The sequence below is a fragment of the Theropithecus gelada genome, chromosome 7a (assembly GCF_003255815.1).
Source record: "Theropithecus gelada isolate Dixy chromosome 7a, Tgel_1.0, whole genome shotgun sequence".
Taxonomy (NCBI): domain Eukaryota; kingdom Metazoa; phylum Chordata; class Mammalia; order Primates; family Cercopithecidae; genus Theropithecus; species Theropithecus gelada.
In genome coordinates, this window is record NC_037674.1 from 727,483 (window position 1) to 755,102 (window position 27,620).

Consider the following 27,620-nt stretch of genomic DNA (forward strand, 5'->3'; position numbering starts at 1 on the left):
AGCGTGACATACGTGGTGAAAGGAGCAGTAATTACCAGCGCCTGTCCCTCTGATCACCAAATATTCAGCTCCTGCTGCTTCTTGCTAGTACTTTGTTAGCATTTTGCATTTGTGTACATTAGCGATCTTGATGTGGTTTCCTGTCTTGTAATGTCTTTTGTTGTTGTCCTCATAGGAGGAATACAGAAATATTTCGTCATCTTCAAGTTTTTGGAAGAATTTCTGTAGAATTGCTATCACTTTTTTCTTAAATGTTTATTTGGACATTTATAGGCCTGGATGTTTTTGTGGGAAGGTTTTTAACTACAAATTCAAATCCCTTAATATACATACAGGGATGGCTATTCAAGTAATCTGTTTCTCCTTGAGTGATTCTGGTAGTTGGTGTCTTTCGAGGAATTTGTCCATTTAATCTAAGTTGTTGAATATATTGTTATAAAATTGTTCATAATATTCTTTCATTTTCCTTTTAAGGGCTATCAAATGTTTGATAATGTCATATCTCTCATCTCTGATGTTGTAGTTTGTCTTTCTCTTTTTGGTTGGTTTATCAATTTTATTGATCTCAAAGAACCAGCTTTTGATTATATAGATTTTTCTCTACAGTATTTTTTCTCTTTTAATAATGTCTATTGTGCTCTTTATTATTTTTTTTCTGCTTACTTTTGGGCTTACTTATTTTTCTTTCACTAGTTTCTAAAACTAGAGGCTAAGGTTATTGATTTCATGTGCCTCTTATTTTCTATTATAGGCATTTAGTGCTCTAAATTTCCTTCTAACTGTTACTTTAGTGACCTCTCACTAATTTATTAAATATTTCATTTTCATTCAGTTCAAATTATCTTTTTATTTATTTATTTTTTTTTTGAGACAGAGTCTCGCTCTGTCGCCCAGGCTGGAGTGCAGTGGCTGGATCTCAGCTCACTGCAAGCTCTGCCTCCTGGGTTTACGACATTCTCCTGCCTCAGCCTCCCGAGTAGCTGGGACTACAGGCGCGCACCACCACGCCCGGCTAGTTTTTTTGTATTTTTTAGTAGAAACGGGGTTTCACCGTGTTAGCTAGGATGATCTCGATCTCCTGACCTCGTGATCCGCCCACATCCACCTCCCAAAGTGCTGGGATTACAGGCTTGAGCCACTACACCCGGCCCAAATTATCTTATAATTCATCTTTTTATTTCTTCTTTGATCCTTGGATAATTTAGATGGTTTATTTACCTTCCAAGTATTTGGGAAAGTTTTTGCAGTTACCTAATTTAGTTCCAGTATAGTAAGAGAATGCATTTCATAAATCTTGAATCCTTTAAATTTTATTGAGACCTGTATGGCTATAGAATGTGGTCTACCTTTGAAACTGTTCTGTGTGTACTAGAAATGAAAATGTATTCTGCTCTTGTTGGGAGGAATGTTCAATGATGTCAATTATGTAGCTTAAGTCAGATTGGCTGATGATGTTATTCAAGTATTCTACATCCCTGCTGATTTTCTATCTACTTGTTATATTAATTATTGAGAGATGGATACAGACGTGTCTAAGGGTGATTATAGATTTGTTTATTTCTCTTTGTAATTCTATCATTTTGCTTTATGCATTTTAAAAGTTTACTATTAGGGCACATAAATATTTAGGATTGTTCTTTCATATTGATGAATTAACACCTTTATTATTATAAAAACAATCTTCATGATCCGTATTAATATTCTTTGCTCTGAAATATACTTTGTTGTTGATATAACAATTTCATTTTTCTCTTGACTAGTGTTAGTGTGGTATATCTTTTTCCATCTTTTTACTTTTAACTTATGTATGTCTTTAAAGTACAGTTCTTGTAAGCAGCATATATTTGCATCTTGCTTTTTTACCTACTCTGATAGTCTGTCTCTTAGACATTTATGTTTAATGTGCTTAGTGATGTGATTGAAGTGTAACATATTATTGTTTTATATTTGTGCTTCTTTATTACTATTCTCTTCATTTATGCCTTCTTTTGAATTAATTATTTAAATATATTCTATATTTTCTCCTCTTTTGGTTGTTACTTTTTTGGGCTTTAATTCTGTTTTATGATTTTAGTGACTATTATACCACTAACTTTAAGCGATATTATACTACCTAGCATACAGTAGATGAACTTAACACTAGTATAGTTCCATTTCTGTCTTTCTGGCCTAGGCTGCTTCTCCTAAGATTCCTAGCTCTGAGCTCCTACTCTAGGCTTCCCTGGAAGCCATCACCTCCTGTGTGAGACCGCATCCACACGGCACTTTCTTTGCCTGTTTGAAACATGTATGTGGCCACTCTTAAGTAATACCATCAGAAGTTGGTTGAGAAGCTCAGAAAGGTAGAGGCTGATAGAGAGGTAAGAGATGGGATATCTGACGATGTCTCCTAGTAAGAGGCTAGAGTGGCAAAGACAAAGAGTTGAAACTTCTATGGCAGAATCAGCACAATGGTGCTGGTCCTTTGGGGTTTTGAGTCTTCTCTGAAGATCTTTGACATCTTTAGCTCTATTCTGGAGGCCACAGGGAACTACTGGTTGTTTGAAAGGAGGAATTTATCTATCTGTCATCTATTTATCTATCTATAATCTGTCATCTAATCTAGGAAATGATAGATCTAGGAAGATAATAGCTAGATATCAGTTATCTTCTTATCATCTAGGAAGGTGATAGATTTATTTTATTATTTTAATTAATTATTTAAAAAGTAATTATTTTTATTTATTTTATTTTTTAATTACACTTTAAGTTCTGTGGTACATTTGCAGAACATGCAGGTTTGTTACATAGGTATACATGTGCCATGGTGGTTTGCTGCACCCATCAACCTGTCATCTACGTTAGGTATTTCTCCGAATGCTCCTAGTGCTATCCCTCCCCTAGTCTCCCACCCACTGACAGGCCCTGGTATGTGATGTTCCCCTCCCTGTGTCACGTGTTCTCATTGTTCCACTCCCACTTATGAGTGAGAACATGCGGTGTTTGGTTTTCTGTTGCTGTGTTAGTTTGCTGAGAATGATGGTTTCCAGCTTCATCCACGTCCCTGCAAAGGACATGAACTCATACTTTTTTATGGCTGGATAGTATTCCATGGTGTACGTGCCACATTTTCTTTATCCAGTCTGTCATTGATGTGCATTTGGGTTGGTTCCAAGTCTTTGCTCTTGTGAACAGTGCTGCAGTCAACATACATGTGCATGTGTCTTTATAGTAGAATGACTTATAATCCTTTGGGTATATGCCCAGTAATGGGATCGCTGGGTCAAATGGTATTTCTGGTTCTAGATCCTTGAGGAATTGCCACACTGTCTTCCACAATGGTTAAACTAATTTACACTCCCACCAACAGTGTAAAAGCGTTCCTATTTCTCCACATCCTCTCCAGCATCTGTTGTTTCCTGACTTTTTAATGATCACCATTCTAACTGGTGTGAGATGGTATCTCATTGTGGTTTTGATTTGCCATTTCTCTAGTGACCAGTGATGATGAGCTTTTTTCATATGTTTGTTTACCGCATAAATGTCTTCTTTCGAGGAGTGTCTATTCATATCCTTTGCTTTTTGATGGGGTTGTTTTTTTCTTGTAAATTTGTTTAAGTTCTTTGTAGATTCTGGATATTAGCCGTTTGTCAGATGGATAGATTACAAAAATTTTCTCCCATTCTGTAGGTTGCCCATTCACTCTGATGATAGTTTCTTTTGCCGTGCAGAAGCTCTTTAGTTTAATTAGATCCCATTTGTCAATTTTGGCTTTTGTTGCCATTTTCCTTTTTTTGAGATGGATCCTTGCTCTGTTGTGCCCAGGCTAGAGTGGAGTGGCACAGTCTTGGCTCACTGCAACCTCCACCTCCTGGGTTCAAGCAATTCTCCCACCTCAGTCTCCCAAGTAGCTGAGATTACTGGCGCCTGCCACCATGCCCAGTAATTTTTTTGTATTTTTAGTAGAGAAGGGGTTTCACCATATTGGCCAGGCTAGTCTTGAACTCTCAACCTCAAGTGATCCGCTTGCCTCGGCCTCCCAAAGTGCTAGGATTAAAGGCCTGAGATAGATAGATACAACAAGTGGTGTTTTATGATTAACCAGGGGCAGATTGGTAGGAAGTGACTGTAGTTAAAGGTTACTAAGGAACAGTAAGAATTAAGAAATGTGAGAGGGTGAGGCCTGGACAAGCAGGTAACCTAGGACAGGAAGAAGCAGATGAGGCAAGAGCTGTGCCAGCATATCCTGGGCTGCTCCTGAGGCTCACACTGCCCTAGCATATGTTTATTTATGATTTATCTTACATCTCTTTCCAGTTTTGGAGGGCCATCTTGTAACTTACCAATTAAATTTTTTCCTTTAGCATCAAACACAGATCTGACACCTGTGACACAATAATGTTAATGTGGAAATATAAAAGAGAATGACATTGACAAGACCAGGATGACATTTCAGTCTTACGTTCCTGGAAGAACAATTGCATTATATAAAAACTAAGAAGGTAAGGGTAGGAGAGAGACTTTATGGGAGGAAGATAAAGTGTTCAGCTATGAGTTTGCAGCACACGGTTCAGAGGGAAATATTGGTAGCCAGCTGGGTCTGTGGTCTTGGACCTCGGCAGAGTAGACAGGCTGGGGAAATGAAGAGGAGGTGCAGAGGAAGCCTGGGAACTGATACGTGGACAGGTTTTGGTAAACTGAGTTCTGGGTGAATGGAGTGAGTTCCCTTCTCCTGGGCAAAATCCCTCCTACTAAATTCCTTCCTAATTTGTGTATTACATTCCACAACTAGGAAGACAAAAGCGCATTACCTGAGTATTAATGCGTGGGCTGATCTGAGTAGAGCAGCACATCCTTTTTGGTTTGATGGGTTAGAAGGCAGGTAGGTGCTGGGTGCACACTGAGGTGGCTGAGGCTCCCCTGGAGAGTAAGCACCTGCAGTCGTCGCACAGGGACTGGAAGGCCAGCTCCACCGACACAGCCTTGGTTCCCAGGCTCTGCTTCTCCAGCATAAAGGCGTGGAGAGACTTCCAGCCTGCACCCAGCAGCTGGCACCAGAGATGAACCACGCAGAGGTGTGAGCCTTTTAAAGTTGACGAGCCGCTTCAGAAGGTGGCCCTTCACGGCGATGCCTTTAGAGAACGGCCGGAGAGTCTCTGGTACTTTGTGGACGGGCTTTTAGCAAGATTTAGAGCACCGGGTGAAATACTGGCTCTGTCTGAACTCACACTGGAGACCTTCCACAGATGGTGTTTTTGTGTTCAGTGTTTCAGAGAGTGAGTTCATTAGTTTTTCCTTCACTTCCTCTTCCCCTTTCTTTTTATGTTATCATAGCCTCATAGGTGGTTTAACGAAGCGTGAGACTTTTCAAGAGGAAATGATGGATCTGTTTCTCTGAAGAGGCCTGTGAATTATACCCAAGTTTCTTTTATTTTAGTAAAGCTACAAAGCATCGATATGTGCTGAATGAAAACATATTATGTATCTTAGTTCTAAAGGTTTCATCTTGGTAGGGCTGAAGCTTTAGAGAAAGCCGTGTGCTAACTGGAATAGTCTGGTGCTCCCAGGCTCTGTGCGTTCTCTCTGAGTCTCGGCATGCTTCGTTTCCAGACTGCCTCTCTCTGCCTAACTCGTCTTTGTTGTTGCAGTAGGTCTGCCACGCCGTGGGTGAGGAGCACTCGCGTCCTGAGCAGAAGGGGCTGAAAGGTGGCATTTTCGCTTTCCACTGAACCCACCGTGTCCGTGCTGCTTCCCGGGTCTTTGGGTGATCGCCTTGAATCTGCCCCGAGCTGCTCTTCCGGTGCCCCAGCGCTTGCTTGAAAGGCTTTGTCTTTTCATCTTTAATTCGTGTGATAGGTAGTGTGGGGCATTGCATGTAAGGGGTGGTTCATGAAAATATTGTGCTTTCTTATATTCTTTTAATGGATATTTCAAGAAACATGTCATGTTTTTAACAGTAAAATAGAGGTTAAATGTAGGTTTTCATGAAATATTTGAATATCTTTTTTTTTTTTTTTTTTGGAGGCGGAGTCTCGCTCTGTCACCCAGGCTGGAGTGCAGTGGCCGGATCTCGGCTCACTGCAAGCTCCGCCTCCCGGGTTTACGCCATTCTCCTGCCTCAGCCTCCTGAGTAGCTGGGACTACAGGCGCCCGCCACCTCGCCCGGCTAGTTTTTTGTATTTTTTTAGTAGAGACGGGGTTTCACCGTGTTAGCCAGGATGGTCTCGATCTCCTGACCTCATGATCCGCCCGTCTCGGCCTCCCAAAGTGCTGGGATTACAGGCTTGAGTCACCGCACCCGGCCGAAATATTTGAATATCTTAAGAGGCCATGAATTGACACATCATTTCTCTCTACTCTTCTCTATCAGAAGGTGTCTGAATTCAGTGATGGGTGAAAATTCTGCTCGTTCTGTAGATTTCAGCATTTCATTAGGTCGTCTGCCTCTCTCTTGCCTGTGTTAGAGGCTCAGTGGGGCCTGGTTGGAGGGTGGCTCCCTGTCTTCTTCTGCCGCTTACCAGATGCCCTGCTGGAGAGCCCTGAGCACCTTCTCCTGAGAATTACACTTGTGTTTTCAGTTGTCACTAGATCTGCTCCTGAAACCCCCTCAAAGATTGGGCAATGTCTAGATTTTGGCTGGAAGCAGATCCGAAATATTTCCCGCAAGAAGGGGAAAAGGTTGTCGGGCGCTAGCTTTGATGTGTTTGTTCAAGAAAGGAATTTATTCTTCACGGAAAGGGTTGAAATGGTCTTACTTCGCTTTTGTGATAATTTTTACATGTCAGCTTTGTCATCTGGGCTGCATGGCAATAGCTCGGGTGCTGAGAAGCTCTGGGTGACCCTGGGCTACCTGCACGTCTCGAGTGTGTGTCTGCTCTGTCAGGCCTCGGCTGTGTGGGGAGCAGAGGAGGGTGTTGCTGATGTCTGAGGTCGTGGGAGACTCAAGCTTCCCTTTTCTTTCTCTGCAGAACTGAAGCACGAGATTCACGTCTGGCGCCTGACCGCTCAGCGCATCAGCCCGGCCAGCCGCGAGGAGACTGCCGTGCGCCGCCTGCTGCTGGGGAAGGTGCTGGCCCTGGAGCACCTGCTCGCCCGGAGGCTGCACACCTTCCACAGGTACGGGGCGGGGTGCTGCTCAGACTGTGCCGGTGTGCAGCAGAACGTTCCATGACCCTATAAAACAGCGACACTAGCTGTATACTAATATGTGATTTTTAGGTGACGCACACTGTGCTAAGTGCATTTTATCTAACCCTCACTGAGCTCTGCAGGGGGTACACAGCCGAGTTTAGGGACAAAAACAAAACAAAACAAAACGAAACACAAAACCAGAGGCTCAGAGTTTGAGCAGCGTGCCCAGGGTTGTGCAGCTTGGAAGGAGCGGCGGCTGGGGATGGAGCTCACAGTCTCAACCGCTGGGCTGTCCCATCTCTCCACATGGTAACTGTTGCATGACAAAAACAAAAAACCATTAATGCAAAGACTAATCGGACAAAATATTCTGCCAGTAGTTGATTTTCAGGCACCTGAAAGACTATGAAAGCCCCATTCAATTTGTTTCCTGGCATTTGTTGTTAATCGAAGCTGGGACTTAAAGGGTAACCATGAATTGGTGTTTTTTCTCCTTGCTGTGACATGGTGCTGAGTTCCAAGCAGTCTTTGTTCTGGAAGCTCAGACAGAAGAAGCAGGAGCCTGGTGACCCCCCAAGGGATGCCAAAGCGGAAGCGTCCCCACAGCTGAGCTACGAGTGGGTGGAGGTGTCCATCTAGGCAAAGGGAAATGTGAACCCTTATGAACAAAGTCTAGAATGGTCTTGCATGTTGCCATTTGCTGAGCCCTGAGGGGTCGCCCTGCATGGGTGTCTCAGGGTCTGGCTGTTGGTGGGAGGATTCCCAGGCATTCCCACGGAGTCCCACACAATCCCGGGAGGAAGTGCTGGCTCTGTGGCATTGGCTCCATCCCCGGCCCAGGACCCACCTCGTCCAGCAGTGCTGGAGCAGGAGGACCAGTGTCCTCAGGCCACAGGGAGGCCCTGAGTTGCAGGCTGGGGAAAAAATGACCACCTTTGGCAGCAGGCGCAGATCTTGGAGGAAGACGCTTCATAAATTAGAGGTAGAATAAATTGTCCTGGTGTTGGGTGCTAAAGACACACTTAGTGCATCTCGGGTTACAAACGTGAGGAAACGTGGGCTCCGAGGCTCACCACGTTCCCATCAGCTCATCTGGTGTTAGTCACACATGGGGAAACTGAGACCTGGGGAGGACGTGGCTTCCCAAGGCCACACAGTTGCTGAGAAGCAGATTACCATGAAGGTGTCCTAAGGCAAGGTTGGGCTCTGCAGGTTTTATTTTTTTATTTTTTTGAGACAGAGTTTAGCTCTTCTTGCCCAGGCTGGAGTGCAGTGGCACGATCTCGGCTCACCGCAGCCTCTGCCTCCTTTACCTCCTGGGTTCAAGCAATTCTCCTGCCTCAGCCTCCCAAGTAGCTGGGATTACAGGCAGGTGCCAACCTGCCTGACTGATTTTGTGTTTTTAGTAGAGACGGGGTTTCTCCACGTTGGTCAGGCTGGTCTCAAACTCCCAACCTCAGGTGATCTGCCCGCCTTGGCCTCCCAAAGTACTGGGATTATAGGTGTGAGTCACCGTGCCCGCCTGCAGGTCTTATTTTTACATTTTCTTTTTAAAAATTGTCCTCAGAATCATTCGACTGTGTCTGCTGTGATTCTTTACGCCCTAGACTGGCTGTGAGGTCAGCCTCCTTTGATACTAAAACTGCATTCTTCGTTGTGCAGCCCCTTTTCCCTAATTGGTGTAGGAGGAAGTCAGCCAGGAGGGTGGGCTGAGTCAGAAACATGGAAAAGGAGAGGCAAGTGGGAGCCACTAAAGGGGCTGAAACAGGCGGGAGGAGACCACCCCAGCAGGAGCAGCACAGACAGAAAAGCCTTCAAAGCCCATCTTCCCCAACCGCTGACCTCAAGCGATCCTTCCCCCTCGGCCTCCCAAAGTCCTCGGATTTCAGGCGTGGAAGTGATCACTGATTGATGAAAATCAACGTTAAAGCAAGTGACATTTCTTTTACCATGTTTTTCTTTAGTTGATTGTAAGAGTTGTACAGGTTCAGTGCCCTCATCTTGGAAACAAAGAGATTCGGGAACGTAGAAGTGCACGTAAAGAGGAAAATAAAGAGGCTGACGGTCGCTGCCTTTGTCCGTGTGCTGATGTGGGGTTTTCATGAAGCATCCCGTGCGCAAGCTGTCCCACACACCTCCTCACACGCACTTCTTTCGTCATTCAGGCCATTATATGTATTTTTTTTGGGAAAAGATAGAGTGAGCGCCCTTTCCAGCCAACCAGTGAAGCCCACTGGCCCCCCATGACTAGTCCTACCAGGCCATGTCGCAGACGGCGTCCAGGGACGAAGTGCTGGGGCTGCTGCTCCACGTGACCGGGGAAGTAATGAGTCTCTTCTTTTCTCTTTCAGACAGATCTCACAGGAGGACAAAAATTGGGAGACCAATATCCAGGAACTCCAGAAAAAGGTACGCAGCTTTCTTTTCTCAAGGATTTCTGATTCGCTTCTCCAAGAAGAGAGTGAGCAATGCCTTTCCTTTCCCTCACATGACTGAACGCCGTTTCTCTTTTTATTTCTGTGGTCCTACACGGGACATTGCAATTTCTGTGTTTGGGTGAATGGGGAGACATGTTTTCCGGAGACAGCAGGCTGATCTTGTCAGGACGTGGAAAGCGAGCGTCTTCGTGGGGCCTTTCCCTTTCCCTGCGCGTTGCGGGGCCTGCCCTCTGAGCGGGTGTCCCTGACCACCAGCCCTCTCCTGGCCCCGAAGGGCAGGCCCGAGTTCACACTTTGAGGGGATGGCGAGGCGTGCTGCGTGAAGTGGAGCAGCTTTAGGGACGGACATAGGATGCGTGAGTGTCCTGCCGACGGCTCTGACTTCTTGGGGCAGAGCTTTGGTTTTTTTTTTTTGGCTCTTTCTCAGCCCATTTATGAGCACAGAGGGCCCCTTCCCAGTCGAGAGAGCTCTGCGCGAGATCTGCTGGGAGTCATCTGCATCTCGGTGACGTTTCAGATCTGTGTGGTTTATCTTCTAGGGAGACACTGAACACCCGCTCTAATTGTGACGGGCACACTCTACATGCGAGTCAGGTGTTTCCTAACGGGGCTTCAGCACACCTCACGTCTCTCGTGTCTATTTTCCATAAAGATGTTGGATGCGATCTGATGAGGTGCCTCAGTGCCTTCACACTCTGTCCTATGTAGACGGTCAGGGTTAGAAAAGAAAGGTGTAGCTGTGATACTCTTGCGGGCCCCAAGTTCATACAGATGATGCCTGCTTTGCTAGACTGTGGTGTTTTAGTCGTGAGCTGGAGAAGAACCGTGCGCCTCTCTGTGCACCTGCACGAGGACTACGGTGAGATGAAGTGGAGAGGGAAGGCTTGGCGGCATCCCTGTATCACATGTAAGAATTCTTACAGAAGCGACCCTAGGGGTGTGTGTGTGTGTGCCGTGGAATACTACTCAGCCATAGAAAGGAATGAAATAATGGCATTCACAGCAACCTGGATGAACTTGGAGACCAGTGGTGAAGTAACTCCGGAATGGAAAACCAAACATCGTATGTTCTCACTTATAAGTGGGAGCCAAGCTACGAGGACACAAAGGCATGAGAATGATATGATAGACTTTGGGTACTTGGTGGGAGGGTGGGAGTGGGGCGAGGGATAAAAGACTACACATTGGGTACTGCGTACACTGCTCAGGCGATGGGAGCACCAAAAATCTCAGAAATCACCACTAAAGAACTTATCCATATAATCAAACACCATCTGTCTTCCCAAAACCTATTGAAATAAAAAAAAAAAAGAAAAAAGAAATGACCTCAGGTATCTAGAAGGAGCGAATGTGAATGCCGCCCGTAAACTCTCCACTTCCATGAGCTGCAGGATGCTGGAATGCTCGTGGACCTGCCCGCTCCTCCACCTCCGATCTTCGCACTGGCCGTGGCAATGGCCGCTTTCTGTGGTTGCTGCGACTCTAGGGAAGGTTTGCAGTGCCTCCCTTCACGCCTGGTGAGAACCCACATCACTCTCCTCTGAGCATTTCAAATCCTTTTCCTGCCATGCTCCTGTGGTCCTGATTGTTCAGCACAGAATCATGCCGGAAAATCAGCCTTCCCCAGAGGGCTGACGGGGAGGATGAGAAGGGGCTGGCCGAGCCATGAGCCTTTGCAGTGGGCAGAGAGGGGCAGATGCTCACCGGTGGCCTCACTGCACATGGTGGAGGGGCTGTGTCAGAGCTGTTGTGACACGGGGGGGCTTGCATGTGTTTTTGATGGCAGCAGCATTACCTATGTGACCAGAGGAAGCAAGAGGGAAAATCTCTCTGTAGTTCTAGCTCTACCTCTGTGTGTCTATATCTACATGTCTGTATCTGTCCAAATCCAGATAGCTGTAGATTGCTGTGATGACAGATGTCTAGATCCACCTGCATCTACAAAGCTACAGATGTCAACATCCGTCGTCATTGCTGTCTGCGTCTATCCACCTAGACAGACTAGACAGATGGGTGGACAGGTGTGCTGGTGGGTAGACAGATGGGCGGACAGGTGTGCTGGTGGGTAGACAGATAGGTGGACAGGTGTGCTGGTGGGACCAGACTCAAGAAAGGATCTGATGCTTGCCAGGCATGGTGGCTCACACCTGTAATCCCAGCGCTTTGGGAGGCAGAGGTGGGAGCATTGCTTGAGCCCAGGAGTTCAAGACCAGCCTGGGCAACATGGTGAAACCCAGTCTCTACTAAAAATACAAAAACTAGCTGGGCATGGTGGTGCACACCTGTAGTCCCAGCTACTTGGGAGGCAGGCTGAGGTAGGAGGATCACCTGAGCCTGGGAGGCGGAGGTTGCGTTGAGCCGAGACTGTGCCACTGCACTCCAGCCTGGGTGACAGAGCGAGACTCTGTCTCCACGGAGACCTGGTTGACAGGGCAGGCCAACCAGGCGCCCATCTGCATGCTTCCCTGCCCTGGCCCCCTGCAGCCGTGGCCTGTGGGGCACAGTACCCTTGAGGCCTCACAGGGAGAGCCCTGTCTTGTGCCGACTCCCAGGTTGATGGAGGCCTTGCAGAGGATAAGATGCCTCAGGGCCTGCCCTTCCCCTGTGACTGGGCGGATTCCCGTGGGTGTCATCCCAGCGCTAAGAGTGCACCGCCTGCGTTCCAAGGGCCTCGTGCGTGTCATGTCAAGAGCATGGCCAGAGCCTTATCTGGGAGTCACAGTTCCGTAAGAAGGCTCAGCCTCATTGCCCTGCCTGTATGCTTGGCATGGTAGGGAAAGGAACAGTGAAGACGGCGCTGCCACCACAGGTGCCTGTAGAAATGCCCCGTCATCCTCTGATACCTGCTGGCCAGGTGTTTCGTAACAGGGCTGTACTACGCTTGACATCTGCTGTGTTTATCTTTCATAAAGATTTTGAATGCAGTAATACTGAATCTGTACGGTTTTCCTTGTAACACAGTACTTTGTCATTTTCTTTCAAGTTTGAGAGGTCACATTTTTCATCATCGTGCAATCTGTCATGATTCCAGTTGCGTAGGTTATGATGCGCTGCAGGAGTCAGAGGGTTGTGCAGAGACAATGAGCTGTGGTTTCTCTCTTACAGCATAGGATATCCGACGGGATCCTGCTCGCCAAATGCCTGACCGTGTTGGGATTTGTTATCTTCATGTTTTTCCTCAATTCGTTTGTCCCTGGCATTCATCTTGATCTTGGTGAGTCTAATTTAGCTTTTGTTCATAGGCTTTGTCACGTTCTGGATGGGAAGGTTTCAGAGTCTGTTCCCAGACACTGACTTCACCCACGGGCAGCTGGGCTGGTGGGAGGCCAGAGAGGTTTGAGATGGAGGGTGGGCAGCCCGCCCTGGGAAGAAGGCGCCTTTCCTTTTGGTTTCCTGGGCAGGAGGGAGGGAGAGAGAGATGCGTCTCCAGCCCCTTAGACTCTGTGCCATGGGTCCTCGGCCCCTCCAGGGATGCCCATGAGGAGGAATGTAGAGTGGGCACTGTCCTGTCTATTGTAGTTAATAACCACATCTGTACATGGTTCCCAGAAGAGACAGGAGCCACATGGGCAAGGCCAGCGCTGCCCTCTGTGCCGCCTGCCGTGCCAGTTAGGTGACGGCCTGTTCAGGAATTCGGGAGAGCCCTGGCGAATGGTCAGCGCTCTGCAGGGCCCACTTGCCTTGTCTGAGGGTGCATCTGGCCCATGAAACTGTTCTCCCACCAGCCACTGTTGGTTTCTCTTCTCCCACTTTCACCACACCCATGGCTCTCAGACCTCTCCACTTTCTCTAGCCTGTGTCATGGCCAGGACCTGTCCCCACCTGAGATGTGGCTCCCTCAGGGGAGCTCACCACAGAGCTTGTCAACCCCTGGCCTCCTCCACCCTCCATAAACGTTCTCCATTCTCCTAGGCGTTTGTCAATTTCACAGTCATCTCCATTGGTGTCCTTATTGAAAACAAAACAAAACCCACCCACATGAAAGTGTAGGTTTATAAGAAGCATAAATTTGAGGTGGGGTCATAGTCTTTTCTTTTACCAAAGCTTTACCCATAGTTTTCCTTCAAAAGTGAGTTCTGCTAAGATGGTTAAAATATCCAACTTTTATCTTATTTTGTATAAAACCTTGATTCACTGTGAAATTTGAGGAGTGCAGCTGCCGTAGAAAGCGAAGCCTCTTAATTGTGTAAAATAGATGGATAATGCTGCAAGCTTCAGTGATCCGCATCACATCATTGCTTCTGGGGTTCCTGGAAACCATCAGAAATTCATGGGCCAGAAGTTGATTTTCCTTTTCTCTTATGTAAAAAAGCCACATTTCTAGATTCTCACACAACACATGATGTATGTGCTTTTGACTGGAGGTCCAGCTTTATGTTATGTATTCACAGCCCCTCAATTTCTTTCCCTTGATAATTTCAAATCCGACTTGCCAGGTGTCCTGGGCTTGGTTCAGGCTGGCAGGTATTATATATCCACACCTGAGAGCCGGTCTGCTTAGAATCCTGATGAGGTAATGATCCAAAGCTGGAGTGGTAACGGTACTGTGAATTTCAATTGTATTTGGTGGACTACATCTAGAAATTGCTGCAGTGTAATTATTTTTCATTACACCTCAGGCCGAATGTAATTTTAACATTAGAAACCTAATGACTAAAAGAATGTTAGGTAGTCACCACTGGTAATTAAACACATTTAAAAAACTAGTGTTTTGTGGGCAGAGAGGTTCCATTAGGTGTTCACAGATAATTTTGCTCCTTATTTGAGAGTCTACTTTAGAAGAACATAGGAGGCATTTTAAAAACTAAAAAGATACAAGAGCTTGCATTCAATTTTATTAACATTTGGCAACAGTCCTTGTATAAAAAACAATACTTTAATACTTAAAGTCACATCTTTAACTATATGGACTTTAAAAATCTTGGTTACTATGAAACTTTTAGCCAGGAAGTCTACATTGTTTTACAAAATGTCTCATCTCCTTTTGTGTGGTTGTTACATCTGTGGATGATGGTCGTGTTTATTTTCTGCTTTTAAATCCTGTTTTGTTTTTAGTTGGGGTTTGCGTTCAGGTGATTTTATCTGGGGATCCAGATATTTGCATATTCATCAAGATAAGTTAGGTTGGCCAGGAGAAGAGTTTGATTGGCATATATTTTAATGGAATACAGTTTCCTTAGAGTGATAAGAACTTTTCTGATAGAACAGGGGGCAAAATGGACACAAGATCTTCCCAGGGCTTCAGCCAGTAGCAACGTGATGATTTATCTTTGGCAAAGTTCTGTTTTCTTTTTAATTTTTTTACATGTAACAGTGTTTTTTTTAAAAAATATTTTTGAGACAGAGTCTCACTCTGTTGCTCAGGCTGGAGTGCAGTGGTGCAATCTCAGTTCAGTGCAGGCTCTGCCTCCTGGGCTCAAGCAATTCTCGTGCCTCAGCCTCCAAAGTAGCTGGGATTACGGGAATGCGCCACCACTGCCGGCTAATTTTTGTAGTTTTAGTAGAGCTGGAGTTTCACTATGTTGGCCAGACGGATCTCAAACTGCTGACCTCAGGTGATCCTCCCACCTCAGCCTCCCAAAGTGCTGGGATTATAGGCAGGAGCCACTACGCCCAGCCAGGAGTTCTATTTTCAGTGTGTCCTGCTGTGTAAGTTGAGCCTTGTTCAATGTGATGTCATATAACATGAAGTGACGTCATATCACACGATGTGCATGATGTAACACGACATCATCTAATACAGTGCACACACTGTCCACTACGTGACATTATAACACAATGTAATTGCATATAACACAGGGTGCTGTCATGAAAAAATAACGCGTTATGAAACAAAATGTGACATCAGATAACATTCCTTCATTTAGGAATCCTAAACTAGACACAGCATTGACTCTTTCTCTTTGTTTTTTTTTTTTTTTTTTTTTTAATTATCATAGAGCAAAACTGACTTTTCCTTTGGATGTAGCTTTCTATGGATTTTAACACATAAGTAGATTTATGTAACTGCCGCTGCAGTCAGAGTACAGGACAGCTCCGTTACAGACCTTTCTCAGCTGTTCTTTCGTGGCCACCCTCCCCCGGTCCTGGCAAGGACTGATCTTGTCTCCATCCCTATGGTCTTGTGTTTTTGGGGCTGTCGTATACACAGAATCAGATCGTACGCCACCATTCGAGACTGGCTTGTCTCACACAGCGTTAATGCCTCTGTGGTGCACCCAAGTTGCTCTGTGCATCAGTAGTTCATTGCATTTGGCTGGGCGTGGTGGCTCACGCCTGTAATCCCAGCACTTTGAAAGGCCAAGGAGGGTGGACTGCTTGAGCCCAGGAGTTCGAGACCAGCCTGGGCAACATGGCAAAATCCTGTCTCTACAAAAAATACAAAAATTAGCTGGGCGTGATAGTGTGCGCCTGTAGTCCCAGCTACTTGGGAGGCTGAGGCAGGAGGATTGCTGGAGCCTGGGAGGTGGAGGTTGCAGTGAGCTGAGATCGCACCACTGCACTCCAGCCTCAGTGACAGAGCCAGACCCTATTTCAGAAAAACAAAAACAAAAACAAACCCAAAAAGCTACTCCAGACACTTCTGAGTACACGGTTTTCTGTGGACTTCGGTTTTTATTCTCTGGGTGGATTTCCTTCTCTTGAGTGGCGCTGCTGTGTCATACGGTGGGTGTGGATTTTATTTTAAAAGAAACTGCCACCCCCTTTTCTAGTGAGGCCAACCGCTTTGCGTTCCCACAGCATGTATGGGAGTTCCGGCTGCCTCGCACCCTGACTAGCACATGGAACAGTGAGAACCCCCCTGGAGTTCCACAGCACCTTCTGCAAACCGTAAATACATTCTCCTGATTTCTTTCCTCTTCTGTCTTCTGACCTCCCCCTTCCCAGCTAGACTCAAGGACCTGGTCCGTGTGCCTGCATTTCCCCTTCCTGGTGCCTGGTGCTAATGCCTGGTTCATTAATAGAAGCAAGGTGTAGGTTTAAAGGATGCACGAACAAACTTATTGTTACTGCTCGCAGATTCCAACTTAACTATTGTAGGAATTTACTATGTGGCTGACCCAGTCAGGGGCATAGCCTGAGGCAAAGGCTCACATGTGTGTTCTTCATGCAGGAGCTTCATCCCAGGGAAGAAGAGTGAGGGATGGGGGCCGGGCAGTGAGGAGAGCGAGCGCAGGCACCACTGCCCCAGCGTGCTGGCCTTTGTGACAGGCCACTGGAGCTCCATCCTGCAGGGCTGTCTGAGTGGAGGTACCAAGTGCATCTCAGGGCTGTCTGTGGGGTTGAGTAGAGCAGGAAGGAATGTTTACTGGCTGATGCGCGTGGCCCATTGGTCTCAGCTCCTTCCTGTGGGATTCCAGAGTGCATGTGTCCAGCTGCATGTGCCGAGGCCATGCGACCACACCCACAGGGCGGCCCGGGCGGAGAAGGCATCAGGGCATGGGCTCCAGGGCAGGCCTTCCGGGTGCATCTGTGTGAGGGTGGTCGGGCCACATGGAGCTGGCTGTGGTGACAGACAGGAGAGCCCTGAGGGACCCAGGGGTGTGCAAGAGGTGGCACAATGGCAAAGAAGGGTGAGCAAGGGCCAGGGTCACAGTTCACACCCATCCGGCAAAGAGGTGGCTTCCGACGTGCAGGGGCCATCACCTCACAGCACAGCAGGACCGAGCCCAGCCTGGGCGCCGGCTCCGCAGAGGTCTGCAGTCCCTGCGTGAGGCCCTTGGTGCCAGATGGGTTTCATGGGGGCCAAGGGAGAGTTTTCCCCTTGGGGCCTCTTGAGTTTCGCTGAAAAAACAACTAACAGCAGGCAGAGTAATAGGAGAAAAGGCGCACACATTTATTTAACGTGCGTGCACAAGAATCTTCAGAATGAAGGCCCAGAGATACAGGAGACACTGACCAGGTTAATATTTAGGTTCAACCAAGTGTGGAGAGCCGGGTAGAAATGGGATTGGAGAAAAAGGGGTATGACTGGGTGCTGACAGACTGCGTGGGAACCCCAGCAGGGCCTGTCTGCCCAGAATCTTCCTGGCCTGTCGGAGCAGCACTCCTTCCTTCTGGGTGTGGGGCAGGCCCCTCTCTGGAATGGGGTCGTAGGACCTACGGTCAAACAAGGCAGGCCAGACCGTTTCTTCGTGGCCGGTTTTCACACAGAAAGGCGGGGGGATACAATGAGAATAACACTTTGGGGTTTATGGCTGGCTTTGGAGAAAAGAGTTCTGGTTTCTATGACCTGCCTTGGGAAAGAGGGATTCTAGTTTCCTTGGCAGCCTCGGGGGAGAATGGGACTGAGAGATGGGCAGGCAGGAGGAGGGCAGAGAAAACTTCCTTCTGATGAAACAAAAACTTCAGCTGAATTAAATTTAAAGGAGTTTAATTGAACAATGAATGATGCGCAAATCGGACAGCCCCCAGAATCACAGCAGATTTATTGTGGAAACTGCTCATCAAGGCTCTAATGAGACTAACAAGTCTAAGAGACTCCAGGGGTGCCTTTGGTCAGAACAAACTTATAGACAAAAAAGGTAAAATGACGTACGGGAGTCAGAAGTGAGGTACAGAAACAGTGAGATTGGTTACAGCCCGGCGGTTGCCTGATTTGAACACAGTTTGAACATTCAGCAGCCTATGAGTGGTTGAAGTATGGCCGTGGGGATTGGCCGACACTCGGCCATTGTTAGAGATGCATACTGTTAAGTTAGGCTTTCACTTTGTCTAACTGTTAAGCTAGGTTACAGTTCATCCACAAGGACTCAAATACAGAAGCCCAGAGTCCTTCTCAGGCCATCGTTAACTTGCTTTAACGCTTCCGAGGCCTTCATTTTGGGGTATTGCTTTCTGAGCCCCAGAAGTTTCAAAATTCAGATTTTTTTGTGGTTTTAGAAAGATAATTCAGTGAACATACTGAATTGTGGATATGATGTAACACACTCTGAGAGGTTCAGGGCCGCACCCTGTCATCTGAGCATGATTTCTGCAGCGAAACACAATTATTTACACAAAATGGCACAAATAAAGACTGCAAACAACCTCATTCCTATTCAAGTCAGGTGTTTTTGAATTTTTTACATCAAAACATATAGAAAAAGTTTGCTTTTCTGAAATTAGGGTTTCAAGATTGTGGATAACTGATTATGAACCTATGAAAAGAATCAGCGAGGCAGGCTTGAAAATGTTATCTTTGGCCTTAAAATTTAGAGCCTTGATGAGCAGTTTCCTAGGCCTCCTCCTTTGATAATTAGTTCAGAATGTACCCCAGATTCTCTCATGATGTGTTTGATTAGATTTCAGTTCTGGAAAATTTTCCGTCATTATTCCCCTGATTATGGTTTTGAAATTGCTGGTCTTCTCCGTGTCCCTTGGTGTCCCTCTGGTGGAGCAGTTTTATTGTTGTCTTTGTGAAAGTATTTTTAGCTACAAATAAAGCAATCTGTTGGCTCTGTCTTAAGCAAAATAGAGGATTATTAGAATAATAACAGGCCGACAGGCTCCAAGGACACGGGGCCCCTCAGGGGCAGGCTCAGGAAGGAGGAAGGGTCCAGATGGAGGGCGCCCACCGCCCCGGCCTCTGCAGTGCTCTGCCCTCAGCCCCTCGCTTCTCTGCGACCGGTTAGTGCATCTTTTTTCTGCTCATGACAGAATAGTGGTTGCCTCACCAGTTTCCCAGTTTATAGGACCTCGATTTCAGCCACACCCAGAGAAGAGGCTATTTTGAATACCCAATTCCCAGGTGAAGAGGAGTCTGCTTGGCCTGGTTGGTTTCTTTCGTCTCCTGGCACAGGAAATTCTGAGCAGGCGGGCAGGAACAAGTGGTGAGACGTGGCCCGGGGTGGCTGAGGCATACTTCTTAGAGGAGGTCGCTATGAGCTGGACAGACATTCCCGAGGCTTCCTGATATGTATTCTATGCACTCTAGTTACTAGTAAGATTCATGTCAGCTAAGCCATTCATATATCCATCCTCTCATTCATGCGTTTGTATGACACATGCAGGCAGTGGCCTCGGGGTTGGTTGGGGCTCGTGTGGTGAACATAAAAACCACATTGCTGCTCTCCTAGGTCGTCTTCTCTAGAGGGGAGATGGATCTGTATTTATTCTACCAGGGACTCACGTAACTGTCCAGAGGGTTCCTCTTGCCCGCCGCCCAAGTAGACCAGATTTATGGAGGCAGAGTTACTGCAGTAGGGACGGAGTTTTACCCATGTAGAGCTGGCTAAATGGAAGACTGGAGTTGTGTTATTACTGAAATCAGCCTCTCTGATTCGGAGGCTCGGGTTTTTCAAGGACAATTTTGGGGAAGAATGGCAGGGAGGGTGGCTAGGCAATAGGCACCTGCTGCCAATTGGTCGAGGGTGTAAATCACAGGGGTGTGGGAAATGGTTCTTCTGCACGGAGAATCACTTCTGGGTAAGCCGCAGGAGCAGCTGGCCAGTCCAGATGGAGCCATCAGTCTCAGACATGCAGAAACCCTGAAAAGGTATCTCAAAAGGCCAGTCTTAGGCTCTACGATAGAGATGCTATCTGCAGGGGTAACTGGGGAAGTTGTATATCTTGTGACCTCCTGAATAATGGCTGGTAATCTTCTACGTCTACACTTTAGCAGAATTCAGTGTCTCCTATCCTCCTATCCTGGTGTTCTTTGATTAGCTTTACAAATGCAATTGAGTTTTGGGGAAGGGCTGATATCATTTAAGCTATAAACTAAATGTCTGCCAAAGTTAGCTTGCCTTAAGCCCAAGAATAATTAAGGGCAGCTTGAAGGCTAAAGGCAAGAGGGGGGTTGGATAGATCAGATCTCCCTCACTGTCATAATTTTCTCACTGAAACGATTTCTGCAAAGGTGGTTTCAGTCACATTAGGGGCAGCAAGGACCACACAGCTAATGTAGACACCAAGACCTTCAGAGCTGTGATGCAGAGACAGGCCAAGGGTACCAAATGGGGAAGCCCAAAATGATAATTTCCATAGCCAAGGTGTCCATGAAAAGAGTGAAACTCTGTAAATTATTTGAAGAGATCTATCCTGAGACAAAAATGAGTGACCATGGCCCGTGACACCACTCCAGGAGATCCTGAGAACATGTACCCAAGGTGGTTGAGTTACAGCTTGATTTTGTACATGTTAGGGGGGCAGAAGTTACAGGAAGACGTTCATCAATACATGTAAGGTGTGTATTGGTTCAGTCCAGAAAGGTGTGACAACTCGAAGCAGGGGGCGGGGTCATAGGTGGATTCAAAGACTTTCTGATTGGCCATTGGTTGAAAGAGTTAAGTTATTATCTAAGTCCCAGAATCAATAGAAAGAAGAGCCTGGGTTAAGATAGGGGGTTGCAGAGACCAAGGGTTTTATCATGCAGATGAAGCCTCCAGGTAGCAGGTTTCAGAGCTCTTATCAGACCTAAAAAAATACCAGAGTCTTAGGGAAAGGATCTGGAAAGGGAAGGGGATTCTCCACAGAATACAGATTTTCCCCACAAAAGACAGCTTTGCAGGGCCATCTCCAAATGTGTCAAAGAAACATATTTTGGGGTAAAACACTTGGATTTCTTTCAGGGCCTGCTGTCTGTCATGTGATGCTGTACTAGACTCAGGCTGGAATTTGGTCTCTCATTGGTATGCCTATTCTATCAGTCTTAAGATCCCTGTTTTAATATGAATGCTGGTCAGTTGTGCCTGAATTCCAGAGGGAGGAGGGTACAGTGAGGCACAGCTGACCCCCTTCCCTCCCATCATGTCCTGAACTAGTTTTTCGGATTTCTTTGAAATGTCCTTGGCTGAGAGGGGCTCCGTCAGTTGGTTAAGGAGCTTAGAAATTTGTTTTTGGTTTACAGAGTTAACAGATGAGAGGCCTAATGAAATCTACAAAAAAAATGAGGAGCTCTTACTGGAAAGGCTATGGCATATTAGAAAAAATCCATGATATATGTAAACTATTTGAGTCAGTTATTACATACAGTTTGTGTTAACCTGATAATAAAAATATTTAAATCCCTGGATGGCTCTATTCTAATTTTCATCAAATATTCATCTTAAATGAATGTAAATATCCAAGAGATTATTTCAGAATGATGATAAATATAATGCAATATAAGGTAATGTAATATGATGTAATATAATATGGATCTGGATTTATAAGTCAATTAGAATAATTAGCTTCTTTCCTTATTATCCTCACCATGGGTAAAATTACCACATTTCATCATAACACTGAAGAAGTGATATCATGGGAGAGAGAATGACTCAGTTTTTTAAAAATGGAGATATAGAATCCACACAACATAAAATTTATCTTGTGAAATTATATCATTCAGTGGATTTTAGTATATTCACAAAGTTGTACAACCATTGCCAGTATCCAGTTCCAGAACACTTTCCTCATTCCCCAAATAATCTTGTACCCAAAAGTAGTCACTGACGCACTGTTTCCCCCTTTTCCCCAACCTTCCCCAAATAATCTTGTATCCAAAAGTAGTCATTGACACACTATTTCCCCCTTTTCCCCAACCCCCAGACCCTGGAAACCACTAATCCTACTTTGTTTCTAGATTTGCCTGTTCTGAACATCTCATTTAATGGAATCATTTAACATGTGGTTTTTTGCGTCCAGCTTCTTTCACTTGGCATAACATTTTCAAGGTGCATCCGTGTTGCATCATGGATTAGTGCTTCATTTCATTTGGCTGTATGATATTCATATATATGTTTTATATTATACTATGTATATTATATATGTAAATATGTCATATATCACATATATATCATAATATATATGTATCACAATTTACCATTTATTAACTGATTGACCTAGGATTGGAACTGCAAAGTCATATGCAACTCTCTGTTGAACTTTTAGAAACCCCGCTAATTGCTTTTCCAGAACAGTTGTACCTTTCCCGTTGGAAATGCATGAGCGTTCTGATTTCTCCACACTTTCACCAGCACTTGTTATTGTGTGTGTCCTTGATTCTGCTCATCATAGCAGGCGTGAAGTGGTACTTCATTACAGCTTTGATTTGCATTTCCTAGTGATAATGACATTGAGCATCTTTTCTGTGCTTGTAGGCCATTTGTGAAATGCTCTTTTACTAAATAACACGTGAACTTGTTTTTTCCATCGGTTTGGAAATTTCAGCTGCGATGCACAGTAACGACAGCCTTCTTTTGCTCTGAAGGAGATTTTGTTCCTGACTCTGGAGCATTTTTACCCATTTGAGTCTCCCTTCCTGAGCGTCATGTACACACTGTGAGATACGAGGATGAGGAAGGCCAGTGTCCCTCCTCTAGTTGCTTAAAACCGCAGCTTTGCCAGGAGCCTAGTGAGGCGTTTCATAGGGTTGGTCATGATTCTCCACATGTGGGGGTTCACATTGGTTGTGGTCTCCTTTTATTAGCTCCAAAATGTTTTGACTAATGCAGCCAATATCCTCCATTGAGTACCCACAGGTTAATGAATTTGGGGTTGAGCAAATTCATTTAATGACTGTTTCTCGCTTCATTTTTCATTCCAAATGGCTTGGATCACAGGCCTGCGTATAACCGTAAGATTGCTGAGATTTTTAAAAGGGTGAATAATTTTGGTGGAGTACCACATTAGCTTTAAAACTGTGGATTTTTCAGAGACGTTAGTGGTCTCTGTTTGAGTAAAAATATCTGTGAGTTATGAGTGGGAGAGTAAGGTGTTAGACATGCATTCATCGAGAGAATTGTTAACCCTCTCACATCGAATGGTTACTACTTACAGTTTTTTCATTGATCATTACCCTTAACATTCTGCATTGTCTCAATATATATTAACATTTTTCTATGTAAATTATATTTCCCCCTTAGCATGAATAAGAGGGACAATCTTCATATTCGCTATAGAAAACCAAATCTGGAGAAATCACAGCTACAGAATTATTAGAAATATTGGGACCAAGAGATTCTTCTTTTCAGGGCTCAGGATATCCCCAACTTTGCAGTCACAATGCTGAGAAGAGTTAGGTTGTGTCGACATTTTCACTTGCTTGTCTGAAGCTACACTGTGGTCGTATTTAAATTCCTCAACATTAATAATCAGAAGAAGAATTGAAATAACTTATAAGAGAATAGTGCTGTGGCCATTCACTTCTCAAACTTTTCATAATAAGCAGTTTTTCGGTGATGTTTATGACGTTCATTTGTGGAAATTAGGTGTTCCATTGCTAGTGGCCAGGTTGGTCTTGTGGCTTCACCTAACTACAGGGCTAGGAAACCTTCTTGGGGGTCCAGTAGGGAGAAGAGTGACAGGTGTGGGAAGCTCTGACAAGCTACTAGTGAACCAACATACAAAACACCTCCTACACGATTTGTTAAGGGTTTTACATGAGGTGATGTTTTATCTGGTGCTTTAGAATATTACATAGTGGGCCACCAGTGGGGGTGACTAAAATCTGCCTGGATGTTGGTGAGCATGGAATGAATCAGTCAAAAATGCATTCTATTTGGATTTTGAGGAGCCTGAGAATAAAGGGGGTTCACTCCCAATGGCAAAGCTGTGTGACGTCCAAGAAGAGCTGGGCATGTTTCTCAGAGTCAGGCTGCTCTCTGGCCCACCTCTCCAGGCTGCATCCACATGGAATTCAGTTCACTGCAGTTGTGCAGTCAGTGGCCTGGGTGGTTCCCAAGGACCACAGGAAAACCTGCAATGAGGAGTAAATGTTACTTTCTGCAAGAAGACTCAAGGTGTGTGGCATTCTGAGAATCTGCATTCCTTGTTTTATGCGGACACTTTAGCTGCTTGTTCATTCACTTGTTGATCCGGTACTTGTGAGTGTGTTTTTACCCACTCCTCACTGTGAGAGGCACCGGGGATTCCTGTGAATAAGGCACGATTCCTGACCACGTCTAACGCACCTGCAGCACGGGCCTGCCTCTGTGATAATGAACCTGATTCTTTAACAAAGCCCAAATGCACCAGTGCAAAATGAGAATTCTTAAACTGCATTTAGCATTATTTCTTTATGCTTAGTTATTCTTGTGCAAGAATTTACTCGTTTTAATGAATGAATGAGCATATGAAAAGGTGCTCAACCTCATAAGTCATCCGTAAAATGCAGAATTTAACCACAATGAGGTGACATCGTTTTAAGCCCTCACAATTTTAATTCTACTCCTTCATGATATCCAGGGAGCATGATATATTTCGAATATCACTGCATTTAATAGGCCCTGAGGATATCAGAAGTTGAGTACAAATATTAGCAGAGTCTTATTGTGAGTGGTGAATAATACTCATAAACATTGCCAACATCTCAGTTAATTCTTTAAAAGTAGAGGTTAGAAAATCATTTGACATCGAGACCTAAAAAAGTGAAAATAAAAAGTTAAGGAAACATTAGTCATGACGCCTTCCTTTCTTGCTGACGTTTTTATAAGTTTGTCGTAGACGTTTTAGTTCACGTGAGTTTGACCATCAGGAACATGAAGCTCCTTGGAGCCTGTTTGATTTTCAGCATGTTTCAAAGATGCTCGAGGCCACAGAACAGCACCAGCATTCAGTTAAGCTCTGGTTGGTTCCGCCATGGCCTCGGCAAGTGTATGGATTTAGCTGAGAGGCCCCTATAGTACCCTGGTGTGTGAGGCTAGCGTAGCCATCACAGGTCCATCGCGGCAGTTGTATGTGAACCGTCTTCTCCATGAGCCTGTGCAGTCCCCGGGGCAGAGCTCAGTCTAGTCCGCCACTCCCAAGGCCACAGAGACCTGAGTGTGCTCAGGGCATGTGCGTCGATGCAGGTGTCTCTCAGGCCATCCCGGGAGCTCAGCCCGCCACTGTCTCTCTCCGACAATGTGAGTGCTTTAGAATGTGAGTGAGCCAGCATTCAGAGGACAGCCTGGGTAACCGGTACTTGTGTTTATCAAGGACAAAGATCCTGCCTCTGTGTCTGTGTCTGTGTCTGTGCGTTCTCATTAGAGGTCTTCATATTTGGTGAAACTTACCAGCCTGTGAGCACAGTAACCCTTGAGTGTCCTGACAGTTTTAGTTACTGCCTTCTAATGGCATATTTGAGGGCTGCACCATTCCCTGACCCGGCCGCCACAATTTTCTGCCTTCCGTTTTTGGAAGTGGGGTGGAAAACAAACGTAGAAAACTGACAGTTTTGCCACTTTTACTGATGAAAAGCTGGCATCAGCCCACTTGGTCTAGCAAGCGATGGACCTGGAGTCCTGCCTCTGCAAGTTGTGGGCAGAAGGGCTCGAATGCCCCCTGGTGAGACAGGGCAGATGCTCAGCTACCTCCTGACCCTCACCAGATCTTAGGTGGCACATCAGCTGAGGCGGGTGTGGACCTCCTCCCCCTCTGGCACAGCTCCAGGCACTTCCCTCCCCAGGGTGCCCGTTTGGTTTAGGAGGACCTGATCTCTGCAAGGTTCAGTGGCCTCTGCAAAATAGAGATCCTGCTGAGTGTCTTCATCACATCATATTATGTCATCAAACATCTCCATGTGACTCAAATCCTTTTGTTGTTATGTAGCTTTATTGCAGCATTAACCGACTAACATACCTTACAGTCTATTCATGCATAACGTGCAATCACTAGGGTAAGCTGGCCCATCCTTTTATTATTTATATTTGTGACTCAGCTTCTTAAATTGAATATGAAAAGTGCTAATGGTAAAAGATTAGGTTGATAACTTTGACTGTCTTAAATTGAGGAGCTTGTTTCTCATAAGATACTACCAAATGAGTGAAAAAGAAGCCACAGAGTGAAAAAAAGTGTGTGCAAAAGCATCCATTGTCACATTTCGAAATTATATCTAAAATATAAAAAGAGCACCTATAGATCAATAAGAAAAGACGAACCCTCTAATAGAAAAATGGGCAGGAATCTTAACTAGACATTTCACGGAAGAAGATATTGAAATTACTGACAGTATTCATAAGCATATGAAAGGGTGTTCAACCTTGTAAGTCATGAGTAAAATGCAAAATTTAGCCACAGCGAGATGCCATTGTATCCACACCTAAATGGTTAGAATAAAAGACGGACAGTACTAAGTACTGAAAGGTTGTAGAGCAGTGGGAAGTGTCGTGCATTGCTGATAAGATTGTACATTTGTACAATGACTTCTGAAAATGATTTGACAGCATCTACTAAAGTTTAGAACAAGGTATATCTTCTGCTCAGTAATTTTGTTCATAGTGGTATGCCCAACAAAAATATGTACCTTTGCACACCGAAAGACTGTCTGAAAATGCTCATAGCAGCCTATTTACAATAGCCCCAAACTGGACACAACTCAGATATCAGCCCCGAGAATGGACACATGGTGGGACAGTCCTACAGTGGAATACTATACAGAGATAAAAAATGAATGTATTACATGACTGAATCTCACAAACATGTTGACCAAAAGGAAAATCTGACAGAAAAGAGGATATGCTATATGATTCCATTTATAAAAAACTTAGAAGCAGGCACATTTACTCTCTGGTGTCAAGGGCAGAGCCTGACTGGCATCCTGGGGCATGGAACCTTTTGATGTGGTCTGCACAAGTCAGCCTCTGGGGCAGAGAGTGTGTGGGGACGGTGAAGAGAGAGGGAGGGGAAAGTCAGCAGCGTCCCCATGCCCCTGCACTGGCCTGTCCACATTGGTGGAAATCTTTATTTGAAGCAGAATGCTCAGAAATAGAATCATCTGTATTCTTTCCAACCTCAACTCTTTTTAAATGATTCACTTGATGTAGTTGTGGCATTTCCTAGCCAGATTGGAAACCATGCAGAAGCTTCCGGGTGTTGAATGGAAGCCATTAGCTTCACTCTGAGCTTTGGTGTTGCAGCTACAGCCGGTATCTGGGGCAGTCACAGCCACTTTCTGGGTCTAGGAGGGAGACAGCAGATCTGGAGCTCAGTCTTCCTAATTCTAAGCCTGTGTCCTGCAGCACACAGCAGGTGCCCATAAAAGCAACTGAGTGTTGGAGCGAGGCTTTACAATTGCTGTGAGGATTGAATCAGGTAATACACGCAGAGGCCTGAAGAGCAGTGCCTGGTGCATGATTGCATGAGATATGAACAAACAGCTCAGGCTGATGGCTAAGCAGTGCAGGAAGACAC

At 45.5% G+C, this 27,620-nt stretch overlaps 1 protein-coding gene across 1 annotated transcript in view; it reads left to right on the plus strand.

The window, feature by feature from the left end:
• OCA2 (OCA2 melanosomal transmembrane protein) overlaps positions 1-27,620 on the plus strand; it is a 352,275-nt gene that overhangs the window by 141,299 nt on the left and 183,356 nt on the right. Inside the window, exons 16-18 of the mRNA XM_025390396.1 lie at positions 6,948-7,095; positions 9,462-9,519; positions 12,654-12,762. Of these exons, the coding sequence (XP_025246181.1) occupies positions 6,948-7,095; positions 9,462-9,519; positions 12,654-12,762 (315 nt within the window). The remainder of the gene's footprint in view (positions 1-6,947; positions 7,096-9,461; positions 9,520-12,653; positions 12,763-27,620) is intronic.